The sequence below is a fragment of the Callionymus lyra genome, chromosome 13, assembly GCF_982586985.1.
Source record: "Callionymus lyra chromosome 13, fCalLyr1.hap1.1, whole genome shotgun sequence".
Classification (NCBI taxonomy): Eukaryota; Metazoa; Chordata; class Actinopteri; order Syngnathiformes; family Callionymidae; genus Callionymus; species Callionymus lyra.
The window spans coordinates 4,864,307-4,879,289 of record NC_141830.1 but is presented as its reverse complement, the minus strand read 5'-3'; the positions used below and the strand labels follow the sequence as shown (position 1 = coordinate 4,879,289).

Genomic DNA, 14,983 nt, shown 5'->3' with positions numbered 1-14,983 from the left:
TATGTTCCCGAAGTGTGTGCATATGTGTGAGTGTGTTAGTGTATGAAACATAGTGTGAATATAATAAAAGTCTGTCACATTGTTCCTAGATGGCCGACTTAAATCCCCTGGGTTAAAATCATTCAGAGATTTCCTGATGTTTCTTACAACATTTTTGCTGATAACATTTTGCTGAACTGCTTAGTCAATTGCTTGGTAGAGATCAAACAATTAAAAAAACTTTCAGTTAAATGTGGAAAAAACTGAAACTCGCCTTATTTCGCCTGATGATAAAATGACAAGGTTAAGTCAGTACTCTGTCAAAATTCTGGCTTCTGGTCTTCCACACTTCACACTTCTACGCATTTGCAATTGTCAGAATAGCATTAATAAAATGGTTTCCAGCTCTCCTTTCAAAATGGGTGTGAAATAGGTCCTTTATATGGGATCAGGGTGAATCATGCTGTTAAGAAATATACACATTTTAATGATTATTGACTTAATATTCCATTACCTCTGTAAAATATATAATTTCACAGTCTTTGTTTTTTATTAACTAAAAAGAAAACCTGTCACTCACAAGTCTGAATAATTTACACCATTGAAAAAAGCATACAACAGAGAAAATTAACAATCTCTCGTTTGGCTGTCAACCTTGTCCAGGTTAATGGCATCAGATAATCTAAAATGGCCACTTCAGGATCCTGTTTTGATGCGTTTAAAATGTGCCACATTAAGCTTTTAGCTCCTCACATGTTAATGTTGCAGCCACCATATCAATGGATATGATGAATGAAACTTGTTTTTGCATCCTTATATACTATGTTCTTCTCTGCATTCAGCACTGTTAATGAAATCTAAAGAAAGTGGCTTTTGAAGAATGGCCTCATACTTCTTTACTTGAGTGACAAGTCCTTAATTCATGCCCTGGAAAATGAGCATCCAAGTCATCCATTGAGTTTCAGCAACAAGCTGGGGAGGCCCTCATCCCCTCTTTTGAACTCTTCATCGTCACTTCACAACGTCCTTTTCAAGTTTTGGTATTTCAACTTCCTAACACAACTTCCTAATCTTTGCAAAGCAGTGACCTTTCATTAAAGTCAGGATGTGTCTTTGAAAAGAAAGACAAAGGTGTTTGAGCCTTTACAAAATAAATATCCTTGAGCAATGAGAGTAACCTTGGACTGACTGACTTGTTCAGTTTTAGCAGTTTTTGTAACAATTTGCCACAAGATCATCATTATCGTTGCAGTATTCTTCCAGCAAATATAAGTTTTTTGGAACAACATTCACAGCTTGGTACCACAACAGCCGTTGAACTTTGTTCAGAGACCTGAATGACAATATATCCTCATCATGAATCTTTGCTAGGACTACCATTTTTCCCTCTTTACATTAGATATTGAAATAATGTAATGAACCAAATATTTTTCACATCATGCCTCAAAAGTACATCATTCCATGCACCATGAATGCCCAAGTCCTCTCTATGGGCCACACAGTGTTGTTCAGTGAGGTGTGAGATTTGCTGCTTTAATAAAGCTGCAACTCTCTTGTGTTTGCCTAGCATTACTGAGGCACCACTGGAGGTCACAATCCACATTCAGGCCTAAGTTAAGGGTAAATATAAGCAAAATGTGTCTACTGTATAATCCAAATCGGCCACACCATTACGCTAGTGAAATTTAGTTACTGAGATGCAATGAAAAAGTATGTGTATAATGTTTATTCTGTGAAATACAAACAAAAAGTAAATAAAAAGAAAGAGCTGGAAACTCTGCGATGCTTCTCGCTAATCTTCAAACTGACTAGAATCCTCGTCACAGCTGTCTAACCAGACAACCTTAGCTGAAGTTTATAGCTCTCCTCGATACTTCCTGCTCACAAATAACACCCACACATGCTGCTTCACAGCTACACAATAACTTTGGTGTGTCAGTGAGAAAATAAATAAATATTTAAATTAGGGACAAACCAAAATGTGTTTTTTTTTGTGTGTACAGTGTGTCTCTGTGTGCAGACACAAGATAAGCACAGTGCAATTGTATATGTGAGCAGCTGAGGTGATTGGTTGGTGGGCAACTGAACTTGCTAAACCTGTTGCCTTTTTTGTCCTTTATGCTGAGTCTGTTAAAAAAAACCAACCTGTGACTCTTTCTTGCCAGATTCAAGACCTGTCTTTGTTTAACATGTTTTATGATTACAGAGCCTACCAGAGCCACGATTTATTTTGGCTTGAGAGAGTCTAAGCATCTCACGGTCAAGTTTTCTGGCTAGGACTCTCGGATAGGGCTCTACAAACACCTCCCTCAAATTCCCTCAAGTACAGGTACTTACCCTTCAAATAAAGTAGATTAAAATAGTGCCGCCAATTTTGTTATCTAACCTTACCTCTGTGTCACACTGTGGTGAGGTCACCTGCTCCTCCCTCACCTGTCCGTCATCCCTAATCACTGATTGCTTCCACCTGTTTCCCATAACCCTCATGTGTTTAAATAGTACGTCTCCCTTGTCACATGCCAAAGTGTTTCGTCTCGTTCGTTCACCCGAGCCTGCATTCAAGCCTTGTCGAAGCCACAGCATTGCTACTTTCACATTCTGATAGTCAAAGACATCAGAAGTACTTGCGTTTTGCCCTCGAGGATCGAGTGAGTCAATTCACTCGACTCCCGTTCGGCTAATCTCCGGCACCCAGGAACTTCACCAAGTGTGTGGAGGCAGCACTGGAAACAACAACAAGAGCAAATGGGGTGAGGATCTTGACCTATCTGGAGGACTGGTGGATCCTTGCCAGGTCAGAGGCAGAAAGTCACGCTCACACACAGAAGGTGTTGAGCCATATTGCCTCCCTGGGGTTCATGGTGAACCTCAGCGCTCTGACTCCAGTCCAGCAGTTAGTTTACCTGGGGGTACTGCTGAACATGGAGGTAGGATATGCGTGCCTCGCAGGCACACGTATCCAGCCGATTCTCCGACTGACAACGCAGTTGTTGGAAGCTCGGCGTCATGTGAGGACAGCAGGCGCTGTTATGTCTCTCCTGGGGCTCGTGGCAGCAGCTCACACAGCAGTGCGGCTGGGCTTGCTGCATATGTAGGAGCTCCAGAGATGGTTTGGTCGTCTGACGGAGAGTTCCATTAGGTTGAGTCCTTCATTACAATCAGGTTTTCAAAGTAACACCTCTGACAGGCTGGGGAGGCACCTCAGGTCAGACCTACGCCTGCCGAACAGACTGTTGTACAGACACATCAACTGGCTAGTGTTGAAAGCAATTTACAACGTCCTGCTTTACCGCTCTCCCTAACTGTCACAGTCAAACGCACTAATGTCGCTATCAGACAGCTCCAGATTATGATGATAATTTAGGGGTTTTGTAGCTTCTGAGTTTTGCTCCATTGGAGTGATTCTTTATTTTTTATTTTTTTATTTTTATGTGATGAATAAAGCCTGCCTAACCATCCTTCTCTGCGCTTGAGTCCTGTTTTGAGTCCAAGCCTGACACTCTATCCAACCTAAGCTATTTTACCAGGGTTGTCCTCATCATACCTATTCAGATGTTGAGCATTTATTGGTGTGTCCAATGAGAACACTGGCTGACCTGATGACTCGTATCTCCAAACTATGAGGGTAGGTATTCTTATGTTTACAATTGTATTTTTATTATTAGCTGCCAACAATGGATTTCTTGTTCATGTTGTAGTTATCATCTTAATTAATTATTTTCTAGCTTCATGCTGTTTCATTAGCTGTTGAATTGTGTCAATCCATTTCACAGATCATTTACTGTTTAACCTTATTACATGTTTAAATATATTACGATGATGACTAATAATATTGCAGCAGAATTTTTTTGATCCATCATGTTTCATTTACTCCACCGAGGAGTTAAGTTAAACTGGATATTAAAAATATTTAAAAAGGTTAATGTAAGATGACAGTGAAATATAAATACTGTATTTGAATGTATCTCAGTGATGTGCTGTTGGGATTCGTGACTGAATATTCCTGTCATGGAACCAGCTCTAATGAGTTGAGACTCTTGAGATACTTTGAAACGTTAAATAAGCCCCAGCACAGTTGTCTGCATTCTTGGTGCCAGAGCGGGCGATACTGAATAAAATTGAAAGATGCTGGCTAAAGCAAAACGTAGGTAGAGTAAGATAATAATTCATGTTGGCTGCAAAGACACCCGATTACGCCTGTCATCACCAAAAGCTGCACTTATTAATGAACTCATATTAGATCAAAACTTCGACTTGTCCTGCCCAACAGAAACATGGCTGTCTATAGAAGATTGTTTCTTTAAATGAATCAACACAACCGAGCCACATTAACTTTACTTTACTGCTCCACAAGGAGGTGGGGTCACGGCTATCCTCCACTCCTGTTCATCAGCCGATACTAGACAATAATCCAATTTCAACTTTTGAACATATCATTCTAAGCATGTCTCATAAAACCTTGAGATCACTTCTTTTTGCTGTCTATCATCATCCTGGTCCATATTCTGAATTAATGTCTCAGTTCACTGAGTTCTTGACTGGCCTGGTGCTTACATCAGATTAAGTTATAATTGTTGGTGACTTTAACATCCATGTGGATATGATTAATGATATCTTGGCTACTACATTCAACTTTATACTAGAGTCAATTGGCTGACAGTATGTACATGAACCTACTAAGTGTTTCAACCTCACCATAGATCTTGTACTAGCATATGGACTAGAAATTAAAAAAAATAATAATTGTCTCTCCTTAGGTCTCAGAACTCCTAATGAAAAAATCCTTACCATTGGGAGAAATATTAAGACCTCTTAGTATCCTCTCAGCATGATTTTTATTGTTATTTTATCTTGACTTTTTTGCTATGTATATTTATTTTTATTTTTTTTGTTACGCCGATATTTGTGGAGGGACGGCAAAGAAAGAATTTCATTGCATAGGGAAACGTGTTTCTCGATGTATATGACAATAAACACTTTGAATCTTTGAATCTTGAATCTTCATACTTGGACTCATTTTTACCAGAAAGTTGTCTCTTAAATCCTTTGCCCACACAAAGAAGTTATTTATCACTTCTATATATACTTACTTATCACAGACATACAGTTGGTATGGAAAGTAATCAGACCCCTTTCAATTTTTCAATCATTGTTTCATTGCAGCCGTTCGATTGAATTAATTTAAGTTAATTTTTTTCCTCATTAATAAACACTCTTGACAGAAAAAAACACTGAAATGTAGAATTTTTGCAAATGTATTAAAGGTTAACTGAAATAACACATGGTCATAAGTAAATTCAGACCTCTTGCTCAGTATTGATTAGAAGCATCTTTTTGAGCTAATACAGCCATGAGCCTTCTTGGGAATTAAGCAACAAATTTTCACACCTGTATTTAGGGATCCTCTGGCATTCTTCCTTGCAGAACCTCTTAAGTTCTGTTTGGTTGTATGGTGAACGTTGATGGACACCTATTTCCAGGTCTCTCCAGAGATGCTAGATTGGGTTTAGGTCAGGGCTCTGTCTCATTCAAGAATGGTCACAGAGTTCTTCCGAAGCCACTTCTTTGTTATTTTAGCTGTGTGCTTAGTGTCATTGTCACTTAATTTATATTTATTAGTCAATAATGCATAACAAAAACCTCCGTTTAGAGTAAAGAAAATTGCAAATACTGGTCAATCATTCTGCCTTAGCACATTTTTGCTATTGTTGTTCTGTCATCTTTAAGTTCAACTCCTTTGATACAAAATAATTTATCGTAACTTATCAGTTTGGATTGTGTGATTATAAAAGCTAATAGACATTCGAGTAGAATCCATAAACACGCCAGCAGCGTGAGCGTACAAATAAACAGAGTCAGTCATACGGAGGATTTTCAAGAGTTTGTTTATGAGCGCTGAAACATGTTTTTCCATGTTGTCTGGACACTGGTAGCTTGTTATCCATATGGTTGTCATAAAAACAATTTCCCGAAGAAGACCTCCTGAGAGATCTAGAAAGTTCTACCTAACCTAACCATATACTGCTGCTCTTTATCTTCTGACGACATCATTGATCGGGTTAAAGAGGAGTGTTTACATCTGTCTCGCTTATTATGCTCAGTTATAATAGTTATCACATGACGGCCCGAATATCAAATGAACATAAAATTTAATAAAATCGCAACGTTAGCGATTTGATAATCGCATTTTAAAAAATGGCGATTAAAACCCAAATGTGATCGTTCAGCTATTTCAGGCTCGTTTTAAGGAACACTACAGCACAGAGACCACTCTGGTGAAAGATATGCTTTGCAGTACGTACATAAATATTAAATATGTTTGTTAGGTAAGTCATCCTCACATTGTTGTGTTTGGATGATGATTTTTGGCTTGGTTACCTCCTTTTTTTTTCAGAAAACTAACATTAAATGTTGGTTAAAAACTGCTGCCAGGTTAAGACCGTGATAATGTGGAAAAGGAACTGCTGCACATCCACCAGCTAATCAAGTTTGCAAACAACACCACCCACATTGGACTCATCTTGGACAGGGATGAGTCCGCCTACAGGAGGTTGTTGGATCGGCTGGTGTCCTGGTGTAGCGTCAACAACCTGGAGCTGAACTCCCAGAAAACAGCGAAGATGATCGTGGACTTCAGGAAAGTTAAGAAACATTCTGCCCACCGAGATGCTTGTGCAGTTTTACACCTCAATAATTGAGTCCATTCTGACCACATCCATGTCAGACTGCAGTGAATTGTACACGCAGCTGAGAAGGTGATCGGCTGTAAACTACCATCCCTCCGAGACCTGCTTGTGTCCAGGTCCTGCAGACGTTCAGGTCTGATCACATCAGACCCCTCTGACCCTGGTCACGGACTCTTTACACCTGTGCCATTTGGCAGGAGACTGAGTTTCCATCAGGACTAGAACCTCACGTCACAACAATTCTTTCCTTTCCTCTGCAATCAGACTCATTGAACCTGTTTTAAACGTCCATTTGTGAATTGTAAATGTTTTTGTAATATGTTTAATTTTTTATTCTATAATGTTTGATGTTGATGTTGCACTGTGGACCAAAACAAATTCTTAAATAGTGGCCCCTCTCCTCTAATAATGGCAAAAATAAAGAATTCTGATTCTGATAGTTGTCCAGAAAATGGCCCTAGACTTTTGTAGTTACACATGGTAAGTAAGTAAGTCATTTTTATTTGTATAGTGCTTTTCTAGACCAGGGTCACAAAGCGCTTAAACAATCAAAACAATATTCAATAAAGTATATATTTTAAAGATCAAGATAAAACTGATAACACAATACAATGGTGTAGGGTTGTACTATCAAGCTAAAAGGTAACACGTTTGATGGATGTTTCTGACACATCTGGAGTACATTGAGTTTGAGGCAAACTGTGCAATATAATGCCATCCAACCTGCATATTTGTATACCATGTGGGATGTGTTGGATTCATTAGAGATATAGACTTGCTGTAGATTTGTTCTGAGTCCTGAGGAGTTATTGCTCCAGCGTTAAATATATTTGTTTTAATATATTTATACTTTTTAAATATTATCATTTGTTTCTAAACTTTTTTTAATTACACGTAAACAATCTATCATCAGATTGTTTCCCATTATGCCAGCCAGCTTTATACCATTAAAGGCTAAAATAAAAGGATCAGTGGTCAACCATATGTGAGGTGAACGATGTCACTCCATTAGAGCTTTCTCCTCAAGTCAAAAAGATATACGCTAAATGGCCTTGCTACATTGCAAAACAAACTTTAGCTGGTAAAGGGTGCTAACAGGATATGATTAGCTGCATGTGAATAGGCCTCTCGGGAGGAACGATAAGGACATAAAGCCAACTAAATGTGTCCAGCTCTGTACAAGCTGCTTCAGTACAGCTGCCTCACTTTTTTTTCTCCCTTTCTCATATGGTTCCCTTTCACAAACAAAACATAATCAGATGTATTGAGTCATCAATAGACCAAAAATGCACAGTTTAGTCATTCGCATACAAATGGTGGTCATATTTTCAAGGCCGAATATCATTCAGGAAAAGCAATCACTCAAAACAAAGAAAAGCTACCTGCAGTGCCTTTTTATTTACATCACCATATAGTATAACAACAATGTGCGGCAGACCAGCAGTATTCTAACCCTCTGAGCACTTACATTGCACAAACCATTTTGAAAACATGTACAGAATGCTGTACAATTACACACTCAAGGTTACATGCAGATGACCAAAGACAGGTTGTCAATAATGTTAATAATAGAAAACAGAAACTTTATCTAAATGAATGAGACACATTTACCCATGAGAGCCAATCCAGCAGCCACTGTTTTTGTGCAAAACATACATTAAGTCAGAGGGGAACTCTGCTTAATTTCCATGGAAACTATACATTTCAGAATAGATTTACTAAAAACAGGTAAAGCATTTCAGCCATTTCCACCTTATACATCTGCTCACAAAATCATCTTCGGACTTTACCAACAGTTGGCCCTTTTAATTCAGTATTTTCACCAAATCCACCAATTTAAATGTATTCTAGGTTAAAAATAACTTTGACATAATTATATTCAAACTATTATATTTGAACATATTGAATGTGTTATACAACGTACATTTATATTGGTGTACATGCTCTCTGTATTTATTTACTGCAACCAGCAAAAAAAATGTAATCTTGTTGGATCAGATTACTGTGAAAGAACTACCGGTAACGTTTTAATATTGTCCCCAATTTCATTTACACACTTGCTGAACTCGAGAAAGGTTCTGCATTTGAATAGTCACAACAATATACTATATATAGTAAAATAGTAAATCTAAATAACAATTACAATAATTAGAAAAGGAATCTCCAGCATGATTACCAAACTCATTCCACTGTTTAGTTTTTTTGTAAAAGCTTTTTCTCTCCTCGTCCATTAACAAACAACAACGCGCCTGTTCAGTGTAGTAAACATAAAATGGACTAGAATATAGTAATACTTACCCATTGGGGCTCCGACCCCATATGCTCTGGAGTCAATCAAACCCCCGATCTGTGTAAGGTTGCAATTCCGTTGTGTGACAAACTCAATGGTGGTAGACTCCATCAGAAAAGCATAGTCCGAGGTAAGAACACGATGAATGCCATCTTCGATGTTCTTCACCATTACTGAGTGGCGACGGCTGCTCATGAATTCCCACATTTTATCGTATGTGGAAATCTTGGTTTTCTGTAAAGGAAGAAGCACAACTTTTTATGTGGTCTGTTTGTTTTTTGATTTGACAAAAAGAAACACATGTTTATTTGTCAGTAGTCCATCCATCCATCTTTCTATCTACTATTTTGGATAAATATCCTGGCTTTGATAAATATTAATCTGACTCAACTTTGTCCATTTACTGAAGATATTAAAATATACCATTTTGTACCATAATAGTACTTTCCCTACTAAACTGGCATCTGCTCTCTCTCAAAATACTTGCCTTTCCGACTTTCTTGAGAACTGCCCTTATTTCCACATTGCACATTCATAGTACAACCTGATTAAACATTCCACCTACTAAACAGTAGGACATCCAGGTGAATATTTGCTGTGCTTCCAAACTGGTCCTCAAAGGGCCATGTGGTGCAGGTTTTGGTTCCAACCAACCAAGAGCACCACCTTTATCCCAATCAGGAGTGTAATCAGTTGATTGTCAGCCTGGTGTTGCTTGTTTCAGCTGAAACCTCATTGGTTAAACTGCACATGCTTGATCAGTTGGAACAAAAACCTGCACCACATGGCCCTTTGAGGACCGGTTTTGAGACAACTGGAGACACCAGCATGCTGAACCTCTGCCAGAGGAATGTGACTATTTTAACGCTCATCGTTGCACGGCAGATGTTTAAAAAGTTTTTAGCTGACCTCTTTTGAAGTTGGACGCTCCAATACTACCCAACTCAAATTAGCCAATTAGGAGGGAATAAGGACCTGTAGGATCCTTAAGTCTTCTCCTGACAGCAAACCTTTCCAGCTGGTTTCGACTCTACCTCCTGTTCCATATTATATGTGGCTGCACGATTTAAAAACAAGAGGCTCAGACACAAACCAGAACTGTGGTTTACTTATAAAAGCTTTGCAATTAGGCAGGAGTGACACAAGGCTGAGCACAGATGGATGAAATATAAACTGGAGGTGTCAGTGCAAATCTACTATCAGTTGATCCATGAAGATTGAGAACAATATGAGTGTACTGTTCCGGTCGTTGAACAAGCTCTTTAAAGAGATAGTTCAACAAAAACAAACTCATGTAAACTAAGGGTTGAAATATAAGCAGCATTAGCTGACGTCTCTAGGCCATTTGCTAACCCATCATCCAAGATGAGAACCTCAATGTTTTTATGTCTGTCATTTTGGACTAAGATGCAGACGAAAACTGAGCTCCAGTTGCGATGTTAAAAAATGATGTACATTTTTTCCTATAACTCTGAAAACTGATTTTATTTTGGGTGAAAAATCATTTAAATTTCCTTAAAGTTCTTGTTCGGACTTAACGGCTGATGCTTGTGAGATGTTTATTATTCATAAAGTTGCCACCACTTTGTCATTGTCAGTAGTCTTGCTGCTTTCAACCATTTTAACCAGTACTTTGACTCATTTAAGAGTTCTCGTTCTGGATTGCCTGATAATGCTCTGGCACCATGGCTTCACAAAAAAAGGTTTTTCCAATATTTGGTCCCAAGCAAGTTGAAACATACCATAATTAGTACTAAGAGTTTATTTATATAATTTATATTATAAATGGGCATACAGTCAAATCCAGAAAACAGAGCACGCAAAAAAATATCCCATACATATTCAAATGTATGAAAATGGTTTCTCTCGGAAAATCGCTCCTTGGTTGCTTCAAGGACATTAATTTCTTGAGTAAAAAGATAGAGGTGTTTGGTCCAAGTGTCCACTGCCTATTAATCTGGATCTCCATTAGAAATCTTAGTTTAAAATGACAGTGATATTAGATTTGACACCCAAATAAGTACAGTTGTCTAAGCCTGCTTCTTTTATTTGCGGTAGCTAACTCAAATCAAACCCATTCTCACCAGGTACCAACAAGAAACCATGGTCAGTCAGTGCTTTCCCTTGTGTCAGCTGACCAGCTGCTTCTAGAATTCCCTAAATTACTTTCAGATCTATTCATGGTCAGGCTCCTCCTTCCATCAGTGATCTGAACCAGCCTTACACCCCAGCTCGGGCTCTGAGGTCTGTGGATCAGAATCTACTTATGGTTCCACGCACACGGCTCAGGACCAGAGGAGAGAAATCTTTTCAGGCTGTTGCTCCTAAGCTTTGGAACGATCTTCTCTCTCTTTGCGCTTGATGGATCTACTGACTCCTTTAAGAAACACCTTAAGACGTTTCTATTTGTTCAGGCTTTTCCTTGAATTTCTCGAACTCCTGTGTTGTTCTCAGTATTATCTTGATCTTTAAAGTATGTACTTTTTTTGAGTATTTTTTTTTTTTATTGTATTTGATGATCTACTGACTCCTTCAAGAAACATCTCTGTGTTTGATGATCTACTGACTCCTTCAAGAAACATCTGTGTTTGATGATCTACTGACTCCTTCAAGAAACATCTGTGTTTGATGATCTACTGACTCCTTCAAGAAACATCTGTGTTTGATGATCTACTGACTCCTTCAAGAAACATCTGTGTTTGATGATCTACTGACTCCTTCAAGAAACATCTGTGTTTGATGATCTACTGACTCCTTCAAGAAACATCTGTGTTTGATGATCTACTGACTCCTTCAAGAAACATCTGTGTTTGATGATCTACTGACTCCTTCAAGAAACATCTGTGTTTGATGATCTACTGACTCCTTCAAGAAACATCTGTGTTTGATGATCTACTGACTCCTTCAAGAAACATCTTAAGACGTTTCTATTTGTTCAGGCTTTTCCTTTATTTTATCTTGACCTTTAAAGTATATACGTTATTGAATATTGTTTTGATTGTTTAAGCGCTTTGTGACCCTGGTCTGGCAAAGCGCTATATAAATAAAACTATTTACTTAAATTACTTACTTACTTACTTACAATGTCAAAAAACATACAAAGGTTGATTGGAAACTTGGGGAATTGTAGGTATGAGTGTGTGTGAATGGTTGTGTGTCTTTGTGTGCCACTCCCGCCGAAGAATCTGGGATAGGCTCCAGCCTCCCTTTAACCCCCACAAGGGTATAAGCAGTAGCAAATTGTTATTTTTTAACCAATATGTAGAAGACAGCAACTGACTGCTAGTCGCTACATTCAAAGGGATATACATTGTTTTCACTATAGATAGACTATCTGAAAATAACCCCAACCCTTAATTGACATTAGGGTGAGTGAAATTTAAATTTTGGCCTCACATTTGGGTTTGAACTGCTTATGTGTCTGTATGTTTAATGTGGCCCTTAATGTTAGCTTGTTTCAGCTTGATCCTTGATTAAATGTTCAGCATTGTCAATCTTTATTTTAGACTTAACATAATTCTGGTGCTCTGTCTGATACAGATACAGCTCAGTTTGATACGATCTCCACACCGCTCGATGATTCTGGATTAAAGCTAATGTGGCTGAAAGGATGGTTTGTATACGCATTAAATGGTCTATATAATAAATACATACATCATTGTCTTCTATTATCACCTGCAGATGCCGTGCAAGCCTAGACCTGGTATCTTCAACCAAAGTTAGAATAGTGTAATAACATTTTTGCTGCCTTTGCCTTTAATAGACGTGAAAGCACATAGAGTCTCATTCATGAAGCGTAAGTAAATCCCTGGGAGGATTTTCACATAAAGGTTTCCACTACGAGAAACCTACTTCGTATTCAAGGAAAGACGAAGAAGACTCACATCTGATCGTAAACATGTGAGTGTGTAATTAATCCCAAAGGTAAGAGCAGCTCATGGTAACACATGAATACGCAAATATTCATTATCAAAGTAACTACTGCAGTGTTAATCTTGACAACATTGATCTCACAATCCAAGTTATCACCTGCCGAGGAATCCTCTCTCTTTTACATATTTTGATATTTTAGCCTATTAGTAAGTAAGTAAGTAATTTGTATTTATATAGCGCTTTTCCAGACCAGGGTCACAAAGCGCTTAAACAATCAAAACAATATTCAATAAAGTATATACTTTAAAGGTCAAGATAAAACTGAGAACAACACAGGAGTTCCAGAAAATCAAGGAAAAGCCTGAACAAATAAAAACGTCTTAAGATGTTTCTTGAAGGAGTCAGTAGATCATCAAACACAGATGTTTCTTGAAGGAGTCAGTAGATCATCAAACACAGATGTTTCTTGAAGGAGTCAGTAGATCATCAAACACAGATGTTTCTTGAAGGAGTCAGTAGATCATCAAACACAGATGTTTCTTGAAGGAGTCAGTAGATCATCAAACACAGATGTTTCTTGAAGGAGTCAGTAGATCATCAAACACAGATGTTTCTTGAAGGAGTCAGTAGATCATCAAACACAGATGTTTCTTGAAGGAGTCAGTAGATCATCAAACACAGAGATGTTTCTTGAAGGAGTCAGTAGATCATCAAACACAGATGTTTCTTGAAGGAGTCAGTAGATCATCAAACACAGATGTTTCTTGAAGGAGTCAGTAGATCATCAAACACAGATGTTTCTTGAAGGAGTCAGTAGATCATCAAACACACATGTTTCTTGAAGGAGTCAGTAGATCATCAAACACACATGTTTCTTGAAGGAGTCAGTAGATCATCAAACACAGATGTTTCTTGAAGGAGTCAGTAGATCATCAAACACAGATGTTTCTTGAAGGAGTCAGTAGATCATCAAACACAGATGTTTCTTGAAGGAGTCAGTAGATCATCAAACACAGATGTTTCTTGAAGGAGTCAGTAGATCATTAAACACAGATGTTTCTTGAAGGAGTCAGTAGATCATCAAACACAGATGTTTCTTGAAGGAGTCAGTAGATCATCAAACACAGATGTTTCTTGAAGGAGTCAGTAGATCATCAAACACAAAGAGAGAGAAGATCGTTTCAAAGCTTAGCAACAGTCTGGAAGGATTTCTCTCCTCTGGTCCTGAAGTTCAGGAACCATCAGTAGATTCTGATCCACAGACCTCAGAGCCCGAGCTGGGGTGTAAGTCTGGATCAGATCACTGATGGAAGGTCTGACCATGAATAGATCTGAAAGTAAGAACCAGAATTTTAAAGTTGATCCTGAAAGAAACTGGAAGCCAGTGAAGAGTTTTAAGGATCGGAGAAATGTGAGTTCTTCTACTAGAGCGGGTCAGAATTATCGCTGCAGAGTTTTGTATGAACTGCAGGCGAGACAGATCATCATTTGTTGAGACATGAAAACAAACTGTTGCAGTATATATTCTTACAGTATGTTTAATTATTATTATATTTTAATATGTTTCATCATTTATAAAGAATATGTAATCTCTTAGGTTGACGTACATCGATAATTCACAATAATTCATATTGTTTTGGTTTCAAACCTGCTAGTTGCCAACTTATTCACTAAATGTGATATATTTTGTTGTTTGTTTGTTAGGTTCAAATAACATTTTTCATAGCTTTCTGTGAACTGTTCACATAACAAAGCACAATTTGGATTAAAACGTGTATTTTCTATAGTGTAAAACATTATTTTTGTGTATTCTTGTGTTAACATAAAATAAAGAAAATTGTGAGAATCTAACACATGATCGGATTTACAAAAATATCATTGAATGTCAAAATCCTGAAAATCTCCTTTATTTCCATTGTTTCTGCCTCATAGCCATTTTGTTGTGTTTTAAGTATATGGTAGAAAATACAATCTTGAATAGTGCTGCTGACCTCATTATCTCTCTCTTTGACATGTAAGGTTGTGAAGGTAAACACAGGAACGCTGAAGAAAATAAATAAATAAAGTTTCAATATATTCATTATTAATTGTATTTTACCTGAATAGCATTTGTTTGCATTAAATAATAAGGACATTTTAACTTCAACAACTGACT

At 37.7% G+C, this 14,983-nt stretch overlaps 1 protein-coding gene across 2 annotated transcripts in view; it reads right to left on the bottom strand.

Moving 5' to 3' along the window:
* The window catches only part of LOC148067014 (glutamate receptor ionotropic, kainate 2-like), a 150,224-nt gene that overhangs the window by 18,433 nt on the left and 116,808 nt on the right, over positions 1-14,983 (bottom strand). For both annotated transcript variants that reach the window (XM_087806597.1, XM_087806599.1), the window contains exon 14: positions 8,964-9,189. In XM_087806597.1, coding sequence (XP_087662723.1) covers positions 8,964-9,189 — 226 coding nt within the window. The remainder of the gene's footprint in view (positions 1-8,963; positions 9,190-14,983) is intronic.